At 41.1% G+C, this 13,450-nt stretch overlaps 1 protein-coding gene across 1 annotated transcript; it reads right to left on the bottom strand.

Moving 5' to 3' along the window:
• Positions 1-427: 427 nt before the first annotated feature.
• On the bottom strand, positions 428-12,897 carry LOC112280463 (histone-lysine N-methyltransferase ATX5). The gene is made up of 27 exons (XM_024515993.3): positions 12,402-12,897; positions 11,755-11,913; positions 11,241-11,547; positions 10,759-10,955; positions 9,351-10,502; positions 9,061-9,116; positions 8,601-8,832; positions 8,345-8,458; positions 8,135-8,203; positions 7,939-8,007; positions 7,603-7,691; positions 7,104-7,196; positions 6,673-6,814; positions 6,258-6,360; positions 5,776-5,875; positions 5,436-5,560; positions 5,021-5,166; positions 4,712-4,822; positions 4,174-4,238; positions 3,623-3,848; positions 3,390-3,464; positions 3,073-3,135; positions 2,527-2,616; positions 2,044-2,130; positions 1,627-1,701; positions 1,159-1,271; positions 428-883 (listed from the first exon to the last, which is right to left on the bottom strand). Exons 3-27 carry the CDS (start codon positions 11,359-11,361, stop codon positions 799-801), a joined length of 3,798 nt encoding a protein of 1,265 aa, XP_024371761.1. The 5' UTR covers positions 11,362-11,547; positions 11,755-11,913; positions 12,402-12,897; the 3' UTR covers positions 428-798.
• Positions 12,898-13,450: the final 553 nt, after the last annotated feature.

Here is a 13,450-nt window from a genome sequence, read left to right as displayed (position 1 = left end):
TGTTACTGAAGTACGTTCAAAAAGTTGTGCCGTTGTAGAACAACATTGTGCCATGGCATTAGATTGGTGACGAGTGTAGTCCGTCTCGTCATGGTATCAGTCACAGCATCGGCTTCTGTAAAGAACTGAGTAAGATGAAAATCACGAACATCAAGTTTCTACAACTATAGGGGAGGAAGGCAGAGATCAACAATTTCAGAGGTGTAAGAATGCCTAGCATCAACCTGATGATCGCTACCGTCTAGCTCCGCCTTCTTTCTACTCGAACAAACCAGTAGTTATCAATGCTAAATAAAACTGGAAGCTAAGCATACCTCAAAGCTCCCGCCTTGTAGTACTACTATCGTGGTTCCACATAGAGAACAGATCATAATCCATGAATATTTCAAGTCTTACAGAAATCAATAAAATATATGACACAATCGAGTCACAAATGAAGCTCTGCCTTTCACAAGTACATGCTTCATATAGGAGGAATATTTAGTGGCCACACTGGAGCAACTCATGTGATGGAAATGTACAAGGGTTGAAAAGTATACAAGGGAGAGACCAGGTCATTGACCAGTAGTCTTTTCCAAGAGGCAGCTCAAATTTCACTAAGGCTTGAAATTGTCTTAGATAAACTTCGGAGCTGACAGAGTCGTACTGAAGAGACGATGTACACTTACATTGCAATTTTCTGCAAGGTAAGCAATAAAATAGTTGCTTGTTTCTACTCAGAAGAATCCTAAATGCCTATTCTTTATATACAGTGATAACAAGATCCTCCGTGGGCAATGAAGAAAAGTTCGTCATCTTCTAATTCATGTATTGTCGACAATTTGATGATCCACAAAGGCATGGCACTTTTTGTGTATCCTCCTCATCAAATCGATAATTGTATCTGCAACCCACGGATGTACACGCAAAAGAGTTACATTTGTGTGAAAACCATAACCTAGAGATGTACAACAATATTACCGAAACCCTCGTGGGTTGACAGATAGAGTCGTTTATATTTGCGCATACGTCATTGACATCAAATTAGGAATACTATACTCAGAAGCAGGTATGCATAACACGAGAAGTGGACATGGACAGACGCACAATGAAATCGCCTCTGCACATGACACAAGCTGCTTTAGAGTTAACGGGACTTCAAAAACAGGATCCACTTACGTCAGTTCCTCCCCAGCTGCAATAGATTTTCGTGCAATGAGAACAATCCGGCTGTCTCCTTCTCCATCATTCCTCTGAAAATCAAGAATCTTTGCGTAACAGCTTGGATCGCACTGTAAAATATCCAAATTAGGTAAGAAAAGGATGAAGAACTCACTGATGATACAATTACATCAAGCTGAAGAACAGCGTCGAGACAGCCTGAATGAAGAAACGAGGGTTGTCCATAGCATCAACTAATTTACGCACACAAAACACTATGTTGAGGCAAAATTAGCGAGACTACATCTCAATTAAGCTCATACTTCCAATAGCAGGGGAAATATCAGATACCGAAGTTAATCAGATGAGAAGAATAGATAGAGTTTTTCGGAGTAAAATGATTTTAACACCACAGCAGTTTTATCTAAACTGGCTGAAGTCTTAAAAGAGTATCGAGTCTAAAAAGTATGATTCTATGGCACTTACAGAGTGATTAATGAGACGTGCAATGTTGCCTTTGTCGGTGGCATCAATAACAATCTCCTCGTTGATTTTGAACAACTGACATAAATAAGAAATATAATGAGCTTTTGGATACCACAAACAATAGAAACACATGCGAGCTCAAAACATGCAAGTGGAAAGATAGCATGATTAACTCACCACATGTATAATATTCAATAATCAATATAGTTTGATGAGAGGGAAATTATTGATCATTTAATTCAATTAAGTTAAAGCCATATTGTTCAGGTCAAGATGAAAAAAAACTGACGAAGGCAAAGGCAAAGGCTACTCTATCTGGTATATGGGAAAGTTAGGTACAACAAGGCAACAAAGTAAAAAATCTAAAAGTAACTTCGTGCTTGTGCAAAGAATTAGCAAATAAGTAACAACACGTACATAGCAATCTTTTCCCTCCTTTTTATACCGATCCTCACGAAGGTCTGCAACGCTGCCCCGCACACGCTCTCCTCTGTACTCTACAACCTGAATACCAGGAACATCAAAAACACATGGACTATAATTTTCTTTTTAGGATGTAAAAACGAGTCTGAAGAGAAGAAAAAACTATATTTTCACGTACAAACTCTTAGAAAAAATAAAAGGTGCTAAGACAGTCACTAAACTTGGAATCCAGTCAATCACTCGGGTAGAAACACACACCCTAATGGACCTGAAATGTATACCATTCCTAGACGCTGATAGTTTAAGGGCAGTTTTAGCACTCTCTACCCTTCTAACTAAAAGTGGATTCAGATCCTGCATGCTGCGTTTCAGACAAGAAAATAAAACCAATTACACTCACAACTTTTTAATTAAGTAAAATGTTAATCTCCTACAAAATCTGGACTAGAATCATGTAATGCATTTGAATAAAGTTACCATTTCCCCCTCTTGAATTGCGCGTCGAGAAAAGAGACCCCATCCATGAATTGCAGACTTGCCAAAACAGACCGTTTTCTTCTCTGTTCTCTGTAGGGAGAGAACATTACGACAGTTCAGTAACAGAAGGGATCTTTTACCTCTACATGCGATAAGAGCGATCAGTACCAAGGGAAACTGGTCAAGCTTTGAAACAAGACATAAATTACTACAGCACTAAAGAGGGACATGTTTTCTTAGTTGGATATGGAAAATTGAATAATTTATACAACTGATAGCATGTAAATAAAAACATTTCCAAAATACAGTGGGTAATATATATCTACATTACAATTGACTGCTGTAACACATGTTCGTCTGCCACGGCGATTCTAGACGGCTAAATCCAGTACCCAAAAATAACAATCAAGGACATTTTCATATATGTACTAAAACTATGTTACATTAAGGTTTACGACCTTGGTAATCCTACAGAGTAGTGACTCATCCATGGATGAACATCATCTACGATTGCAACCAATGTGTCTCTGATGGACCAAATGATACCTGGAGGAATTGGAGCCGCTCTTCATTTGTGAAGACCTTTCTCTGGTCCAGAACAGCAAATTCCTGTTACGATGCAGGTAATACACTAGTTTTAAGTAACGTCAACGCTTTCTAGGTGGAACCTTCTAGATTCCACATTCCATGAAACCCAAGACATTTCCGACAAGAATTATTTGAAAGGGGGAATGAAGGAGAAGTACAACGTACAACGGTGATAATAGGTGATACAAATTTGACAAAAGAAAACTAAAAATAAAAACTCTCATGAAGCATATTGTAAACATAAGCCAGATTAAACTATAGGCAAAGGGTTTCACCCTCAAACTATTGATGGTTTCAATAGTATTCCAGCTGACCCCCGAGATGCGATATGCGATAGCTATCCTTCCCTTCTGTTGCAAACCATAGCTATTAGTTCACTTAAAAGATGTAATACAAGGAATAATTTAATTAAGTTTAAGATCATTACCTTGACGGTTAAAAAATTCAATACACTTTCAAAAAGAGAAACAAGGTCGAAGAGGGATTGTCCAGATCCGTGAAAAGGCACCTTATATTTGGCCTTCTTGTCATAGGTGGAATGAGGCAGACATCTTGCTGCCACTGAGTATGCGTCACTTCCAATGTGCCCCGAGGATTTGTTTCCGGTAACAAGAGAACAACCTCCATATAAATTTACAACATTCTCCGTCTCACTTGGCTGAGCAGCGTCTCTTTTAATGGGGATCTTACCCGATGGTGATTTTAACATTAGGTGCATGTCTGAATTAGGTGTCCTGCACAATGGAACACCACCAAAATCTAAATGCAGAATCACATTTTTATAAAAGAATTCAATTTTGAATTTTGAGAACATGCGCATGTAACATCCACAAAATACTGACTTTCAATATTTTATCAACAGAAACTGATTGCTTCGATTACTTGCTCGAGAGCCCTCTTCCCAAATATTCGGTTCATGCCGAATAAAAGGTTCACAATCCTCTGAAAAACTGCTAACCAAAAACCGGAAAAGCATAGAAAGTATGTGAACTACCAGTGAGTTTGTACACCCAGGAGGGTGAACCAAATTGCTCATAATACCCTAAGCAGTTAACTCACTTGTGTATACTGCAGAACGAAAGCATCTGTGTCATTTCAATTCCATTCTTAGTCACCGCCTTCATCTACACATACACAAGCATACCACCTTCAAGTAAAAGTTTTCCAAAAAGATAAACCAAGGTCAAATTTTCAAGTTATACATGAACCTGGAACCATCCTGACGAATCTCTGAATGAATATGCATGGCTGCAAAATATCCAAATTAGAACTAAAAAAAAATGGTGCTTCTTGCAATTGATCTAAAACTCAACACTGACAAAGAGAAAAAGGATCAGATTAGATTGAAGCCTTCACGTAATTGACATCATACAGTAAAAAGAATATTCAACTCAATGAAAGAAGTTGAGCCCGATCAATTAACGAACAGATGTAAAAGAGTGAAAGTCTGAGGCAAAGGCAAAAGTGGGAATAGTTGCAAACACAAACCCTGATACTGATGCAAGTACTCTTCCCAAAAACAAGAAACACAGTAATCAAGAAAACCATGTCCTAAAACAATAACCCTACACTGTGAATGATAACCATGAGGACATACCTCCATGTGATAGCAAGCTCTAAATGCACACATAATATGAAATGACCTTCGGCAATTTTTGTACGCACAAGATACACAGACACCATGCACTTGTTTACATATTCCACATTTCTGCAAAAGTTTACAATAGAGCTGAGTAAACCGAATACAAGGTACCGGCTTGTATCAGAGGACTCTTACTTTAAAGAAACAACATTATTCCACAAAGCGTCATGAAAGTGTTTACCCTATTCAGTCATACATAGCCATCATTCAATACATACAAGTTCAGAAGATCATAAATTGTTGGTAAATATATGATCAGATTACCTGCTGAAAAGTGCTTAATTGAACATTGGTGAGGCCTTCAGCGGGTTCCATTTTGACAATGTTTTTGAACTTGACTTCAGGTACAAACCATGCACAGGTCACATGTACCCACAAATTTGCAGTATTCGACGGTTTCAATGCCCCACCTGGCAAGAAGAAGCTCTTTATTAATTGATAACATTGCCTGACTTGAGACATAAACTTTCTTGTAACTGAGTACTAAATTATTTAACCTCTAAGTAAATCCAACATGATAACTAGCATATTATCCAGATGAACTCCAGCGCAACTAGAATTATATCCAATTCGTAAAAATACACACAATTCCCACATAAATTGGGAAGTTGTTCCAAGTTTGATACAAACCCAACCAAATACTAATAGGTGACTATAACCGGAAAGATGGGGTACTGACCTCTCACGGGACACAGGCAGCACTCCCGCTCAACTTCTGGTGTTTCACAAGCTCTGCATACCCATGATCCTACGCTCTCGGATGCCCTTACACCATAGCACTCCTCGTGTACGGCTATCAGGCACCTATACGATTAATCGAGTACGTTTAACTAAGGAGAAAATGCGATAAAAATCCAATAAAAACAAAAAGAAAAGTTTGCATGTATCAATCCTACTAAACCTTTCAAATTAATGCAGAAAGATAGCTTGAGTATTCAAAAGAAAAACTTAGGAGAATGAGGCGGATCAACAAACAAATACCAATTTCGAGTGATAAGAAGGATGTCAGGATGCATTACCGATTACAGATGACCATCTTATTATGATGCCAATCTTCAACCATACGACATACAGCACACCTTTCTGATGTCCAGGTTGTGTCCACTGGCATATATGGTTCTGTTACATAGTTTTTATCCATGTCAAAATCCAATCAGTATAAAAATTGCTTATAAACCTGATGATACTTCGTTAGAATACAAAATGACCTAGAATCTAGATGGAATAGCACTAATTCAACAATAGACAAGAAACAGGAAAAGCACAAAGTTGAGGCAACCCTGTAGAGCGAAGGTTGATAAAGTATGAATAGACGATTGCTTACATGTAGTCAAATTATGTTATGAAATATGATATGATATACGAGGTAGAAACGGTAGGGTATGGAGACTATTCTCACCAACGCCACCCAACATAATAAGACGGCTTGTAGTAATTATAACCAAAAGATGAGTACGATAAAACATTTGGAACTAGGGAAAGTGACATGAAGTAATCTTACGATCAAGAGTGGCAAGCAAAGTCTGTTCCTTAGTTCTGGTTGGAAACAAATCAGGTCCTTCAAATGCCAGTCCAATGGCGCCATTACTTAACATGTTTTTCAACTGCGTGACATCTCAACCGGGAAGCACGGTCACAAAATCGACAACATTGACATTCAAAAGAATGTGAACCTGCAGATTGGTAACCAATGTTCCATCTGGGATAAAGAAAAGGCCAGAATTTCCAATTGAAATGAAACTGAAAAACATATAAATAAGAGAACACAGCACACGTTTGAACATAATATAAGCATGTTACGCACTTAGAGTCATACCGTATCGACTGGCATTTTCGTTCCTCTTTAATAAGCTGGACAAACATGATTGAACTAAGTATATAAGAAATCGATGGACATATAATAGACATGAACTCACCCATGCAAACAATGGTTGTTCCTGGTTTTTTACGCGAATGCTTTCTTTCCACTTCTTTTTCCGGCATCCTGTGTGCCTTTCCCACTCTGATGGCCTCATCGGATCCTTGGCACCCTGGCAACTATTACATTTACAGATAACCCTGAAAAACCACAAGATAGAGAACAGCTGAGTAGAGGTGGAATGTGTACGGACTAAGTCACAACTGCGAAAAACAACATATAGAAAAAGAAAGAAGATGTCTAGAAAAGATTATTAAGACATTCCAAACTCCTGCAGTAGCATCGAAGCAAGAAAGACCTCAACATTCGCATCGACATAAAAACCGTCAAGTCAACTTCCAGCTTAGAAGAACTTGTAAGCTACAATCGGCCATAACACACAACCCGTCGTTAGCTTTCAAATCTATGACTGGTGCACGGGATACGTACTCATGCTTATTTGGCAGATAGTCGCCCTCTACATGTGTGCAGGTAACAGCCAACTTCTCAGGAACAGTACACGAACTTGAGCCTGCCTCAATCCTGATTCCAACAAAATTAAATGTGTACAAAAACTATGCCAGCTTTGATGAAAGACTGGTCCTTCATATAAGGATGGATATATCATTAAGCACATTCACAAGACATACTAAAAGAACTCAATATCAACCATATCAAAAGGTCTGAAATAGAAAAACCACATGTTCAAGATCAAAAACAAACAACACTAAAAGAGTCAAGCCAGAAGACTCCTACAAGGCTTTATGTGAGATAGAGAACTGACTCGCTCCCAAGAACCGCCTCGAAAAACTTAATTGAACCTAGACCAATTATCATTGTTCTGGCACTTCGCGTATGTGGGCTTTGAGGCTAGTATAAAATTTCCAACTCTGATTCTAGGTTCAACAACTAAAACGAAGTTAAAATAATGAAAAAAGAGAGGACATACTTGTCGGCTAATTTGCGCTTTCGTGGAGTTCCCGAGCCTTGTGACTTTCTGCACTCTGGACAATAATACGAACCTCCTTCTGCCAACTCCTGCACAGAAAAAAGGTTCGAGTTTCTTCAACCTCTCTTCCATCGGACAATGAAAAGGCTTATACTGGCTTTAATGAAGTTTATGGAATGGAATACCTATTTGTTGGAAAATGGTATGCAAGACTGACCTATAAAATGATAACGGGTCATTTAATTGTTTTTGCAGTACCATGAAGAATGCAAAATCATCTATAACATATTGTCAATGTTTCTTCCTATTCAATGAGCACGCATAAACATTATTAACCTTTAGCTTTTTGACAGTAAGCTTATCACAATCTGCATGCACCCAAATCTGACATGTATCGCATTGTGCCTGCACATGGATTGTGGGAATTAGTTAGTTCTGTTAAACCTTTCGCAATATAGTAAAACAATAAAAACCCAGCCTGAGCTTATTAGGTAATGAACAAATGCCGGAGGAAACCTGCTTGACTACTTACAAAACTGCTTTTGTCATTCGGAAGCCAAACTTTCTTGCAGGCGCCACAATACTGCTTTGACTTATACAGCTGCAGAGACAGTAGCCAAAACAAAATTAGAATGAATGCTTGCCGAAAGTTCAGAAAGTTATCAATAGCAGAGCTACGCAAACATATGGCAGTAGGCGCATAAATCAAGGGGAGAATGTACATGTAGTGCGCTCTCCTTACCTTCACACAGTGCTTGCAGAGAGGGTTGTCCTTAGCAGATTCCTTTCTGCTTACAGGCAGTTGAATTCCGCAACCAAGACAAACTCGTTTTTCTTTTCCACTCTCAGTTGTTGCCTACACCGTTATACAAACAAGTTGAAGCACTGTTAAATGGAGTACAAACCATATTTAGGCATATACAGCAAACTTCAATCCAAGTCTGACACAGATTTTATCGCATGTAGCTGATGTTGATAAGAACAAGTTATTGATGCACCTTCACAGGTGCACTTTGAATGTATTTTTCAACTCCAAAAGAAACGTCGTCTTCTGCCTCCTCGGATTCCAACACAGAAGATCTTGTCACAGTCAAAGCCATTGAGGGATGTATTTTTCCCGGTAAAGCATCTTGGCCTTCCTCATAACCAAGGTCGGCAAGCTTAGCTTCACTGATGGCTTGTCTGAAATCAACTGGGCGACTTTTGTTCAGTAGCGTTTGTGACTGAAACCTGAAAAACAGGAATCTCATCAGGCACAAAAACCGGTAAAATAAACAAAGGGGCATGTCCAAGATGGCTGCCGAAATGCAGCCCCATGACTGTCTACACTTGGTGCAGAGTCATAAGTGCAATCAAGTCTTGGTTCGCACTGTCAAGAAAGATCAATGATTTGACATTAAATAGGACAACAAAATCTAAGACACCAATGAACCAGTGATAATAAGGATAGGAACTCACTTTTCTAAGTAAGGATTGAAAGGAAATATCATTCCTCGCTTCACCCAAGCATAATCCTGTTGTATGGATACAAAAACTTGCATCAGAGTCCAGTTGTCCCAAATGGCAAATAGGGAAACATCTGATAGGCCGGAAAACATTGACCAAATTCAGATGGTCATTTCAGCGATCAGACCAAGGTGAATATCAACACAAAAAATGGTATTGCATCTGTCCACAGAAACTAAAAACAATTACTTTGAGATTCACCCTTGCATACAATCAACAGCGTAAGAATTGACTGCACATACCCTGAAATGTTTTCCTTTAGATGATGATGATGGCCCGTAGAACATAACACAAAGCCGATTAGGCAAAGACAGCTCACGAACCATTGGCGGAGCTTCTCTACATGGATCGATAACCCTGGCAGGCCAAACCGGATCATTTCTTTTTCCCGACTTCGCCCAAACAATTTCTCCCAAATCGAACTCCTCTAGATTATACACATCAGATGAATTGGTACCTCTGCTTCCTTTCATTTCAGAGTCCAAGCCATCTAAGTCGCCAAGTTCCTGGAAGGACCTTGACGGACTAGAATTTATGTTGCCAAAATCATCGAATAAATGATTGTCTAACGACACCTCGGCACACAAATTGCGTTCTTGATCCTTTCTGATCTTCTTTAGAACCTGAGTAGAGCCATCGCTTACTTGGACGCCGTTTTTTACTTGCTTCTTCGAATTTGAGGGTAAACACTTGGGTGTGCCATCCCGGACTTTTACATCATGAGACTGGCCTTTAGCAGCTTTGGCACCTCTCTTCAAAGGTTCAACAACTGAGTCTTTAAACCTTGAAGGGAGGACCTGTGCACGTCCTCGTTTAGACCGTACAAGGGCGCTGGGTTCTTCTCTAGCTTTAGGAGGCGGTGCATCGTCATCAGTTTCCTCACTATCAAAATCAAATGATTCTCCAACTACAGATACAGCCATTTTGGTAACCATTGCACCCCCTGGTCTTATCAAAACACCTGATGGTCGTCGTGGTTTTGTCTCATCTTCTTGACCCCATCTGGAACCAACGTTTTTCTTCATTCCATGCGACAATATAGATTTTGCAGGGCAAGGAGAGCTGCTAGCAGAACCTAAATCCTTGTTACCCTCCTCTTTGCTAGATAACATTTGAGGATTCCACTTCGGCATCGATATTTGCATAACAGGAACAGACACGTGATCCCGTGAGAATTCGTTTTCTGCTGCCGCACCACACTCTAACTCCATGCCAGAGCTTAGGGACCTATGATGGCCACGTCTAACGACCTTTCTCTTAGGGACGGATACTTCAACTGGTTCATCATACACCTTCCTCTTTGCAGACATCCGAATTGCATCATGATGACTCTCGACATGACCATCCCCTTCGGGATGCTTCTTGTCGGGTGCAAAAGAGGATCCTGATGCAACCTGCAAAAAATTCCACTATTAAAAGTATACCAGAGGCGGTGAAATTATCAACTTCCTCAGAGTGATATGCATAGACAGAAAATAATATTGACTTTGAGTTAGGGTAGAAAATAAATTGGCCAACCTTCGACATAGACACGTCAGAAAAAGAGTACCTGGACGGAAAAGCCATGTAGAGAAAAGACATTGCAAAGACCAAAAATCACCAAGCAGGGATTAGATTAATAACGATGAGCAAGACGTAAAGTAGGCATACCTGTGCAGCCTCCACTAGCACACCAAGGCCACTTGCAAGTACACTATTTCCAATATGTCGATTTCCAAAAGGTGTGGAACTCCGACTGGCATCCTCCGTAGTGAAACTATATTTCGCTAACTTCCGTTCCACCAATCTTGACGTCAACATACAAACCTCATGTTTTCCGGTTGAAGAATCACTTGCTTCAACACCACCTATAGATTTCAAAATAGGAAATTAGATTCCCACAGAAGGTACGAACCTGAACGGTTAGACTATCCCAGAAAGGAATGAGGAAAAAATTGTACAATGATATTCTGGCAAGTTATATCTCGCGGCGAACACAGAATAGACAGAATCATCTGTGGTTCAAATCTAAACTCGAGCTTCAATCGTATAATTCCCCATCTACAAAATTCCAGAGAATCAAATGAAAGCAAAACCAAACGTATACACACCTACTATGGATTGAATATGAAGAAGTTAAACGTCGTGCGTACCTGTTGGAATGGCGTCTGATACGCGAAAAGACAAATTGTCAGGAATTGGTACACTAGGTGGAGGTATACAGAACTTCTTGCCCTCAGCTTTGCTTTCAAGTGCACGTAGTTTTACATCCATAGTATCCTTGTCAACTATGTCCAGTCTCTCAGGAGAGAACGAACCAGATTCTTTATCCGCACTCCAAAATAGTTCTTGCTTACTCGGGGAAGTTTACTAACATCTGTAACCCCTTCTTCTGCCGCCATAAGCAAGTGTCCCTCTCATACCCCGAATGTCCTCGCGAATATAGTACACTTCCTTTTGCTTCAAAAAGTCCAACAAACAAAGCTTGAACATCCCAGTATGACGAATTAGAACAAGTGAGAGAAAACAAATTGTTAGGAGTCGTTCGATTAATTGCTCAAAGTCCACAGAACAACACAATTATTTCTGCATACCAATCTCCGCAAGTGAAAGAAACGGTAACCATGTGCGTTTTAGATTTTCAAATTTGAGAGCGACGAAGCAAACCTGCTAATTTATCTTGCATAAATTCGCAGCCGGATATCAACATTTTCAAAAAATTATAAGACTGTTGGTGTTCACAGCAGGGGGTTGTATATTGTCAAGTATGATGCGCAAATTTGTCATATTCCCGACTCCAATTGCACATGATCGTAACAGGGTCCGCTGATGACAATTTTGCAATTCGCCGCAGTAGCGATCAATGTCAGTATGCTCAGCTAGTAAGCCTCATAAATGTACCAAAACTGTTTCACGAGCCACTGTCAACAGACAATTCCCGACACGCCGAATACACGAGCGTGAACAGCAGTGCGCTGCAGGTACAGGAGACACATGCGAGAAAAAAAATAGCGTTGGATTCTCTTTACGCAGGCCTTCAATCATCAGATTCGATGGTAGAGAAGCAATTAATCTCCGAAACACGTACCACGATTGAACGCTCCCTAAGTACTATAACGCAGATTGCACATTTTCATGGCAATGTAAAGTAAGAAACGATATAGAGAACGCCACCGTACGACGTTCAAAGACAATGGAAACGCAAAGTTCATTCCCACACCATCAACAACAGCGCACCGTCGCAACTTCGCCTAAATTCAACCAAAGCGCACACACGCAAAATCAAGCAAATTCTCCAGCGCGCACCAACTCACCGAAGCACTTCGCTGGCGCAGCTCATCAAGGATTTCGAAACAGCTGAATCGCACTCTCAGAGCAGCGTGATACCGCGCAACGATCTCTCCCAGTTCAAAGACTCAATTTCACTCGAATCGACTATCTCACTCTATTTAACTACCCCTCTATCGCCTCCTCACCCTCTCACTCCCATCACGATCGCCGCACCCATCCTCTCTCCATCCACCCCAACCCTACCTGAAGTCAAAAAATACACTTAAAAATAACACACTAGGACAATCCTGCCACTACATCACTGCAATTCTTGGAGACCTCATTATTCGGGGAAAACTCCACCCCGCGACATCCAACCCACGCACCGCCAACGCCAAACTCTCCCGCCTTCCGACACTGAGGCCAACACGAGAACGCTCTACGCACGCGCACCAACACTCCTTTGAAACACTGAACGCGAACCCCTTCGCAGCGGGCGTGACACAGAGATGCAAGCGTCGATTGCAGGGACGCAACAAAGCAGGGAAGGGGGAGCAGAAGAGGGCCGTCTCTCCCCCTCTCTCTCCGTCCCCCCCCCCCCCCCCCCCCGCACATTTCCCCTTTCCTTTTTGCCTTCTTCCTTTTCTTTCCCGGGCCTAAGCTTCTGTCCCCCTCCGTCTCTTACCCGTTTACGCTTGGGAACAGCTTCGGATTTTCTTCAGAGTGCCAGGAGAACAGGGTGCGTGGCGGGAGGGGTCGGAAAGCAAAGCGGAAACAAGCGGGTCGGTGGGGAACGTCGGGAAAGTCGTGGTGGGACCGGGTCAATATTTCATCAGCAAGTGTTACCCCGTGGCTGGCCGGGGTGGGGTCGGATCGAGTATTGTCGGACTGGGTCGGGCTGGGCCAGATCTATCCAGGTCAGGGACGGGTGTGGTCATGGGTTCACCCACTCTCCAGAGCTCGGTCACCAGAATGATCAAGGAGAGTCGTTGAAGACGATCCTCTCAACCATAACGAACCTACGACCGTCCTCCATTGAAAGGTGAAGCTCGCACCGCTTGGCTTTGGTCTTTAGGTCCAGGTGGCTAATTCT

Source organism: Physcomitrium patens, chromosome 3 (assembly GCF_059467195.1).
Source record: "Physcomitrium patens ecotype Gransden chromosome 3, ASM5946719v1, whole genome shotgun sequence".
Lineage (NCBI taxonomy): Eukaryota > Viridiplantae > Streptophyta > Bryopsida > Funariales > Funariaceae > Physcomitrium > Physcomitrium patens.
Note: the sequence above shows the minus strand (reverse complement) of the source record. Positions and strands in the feature narration are given on the sequence as shown.

Coding starts and splice junctions, on each gene's coding strand:
- LOC112280463 (XM_024515993.3), bottom strand. CDS start 11,361: ATGGATGTAAAACTACGTGCACTTGAAAGCAAAGCTGAGGGCAAGAAG. Junction 8,459..8,600: donor TTCAAAGTGCACCTGTGAAG/GTGCATCAATAA, acceptor ATAACGGTGTAG/GCAACAACTGAGAGTGGAAA. Junction 884..1,158: donor GCAGCTGGGGAGGAACTGAC/GTAAGTGGATCC, acceptor CGTGGGTTGCAG/ATACAATTATCGATTTGATG.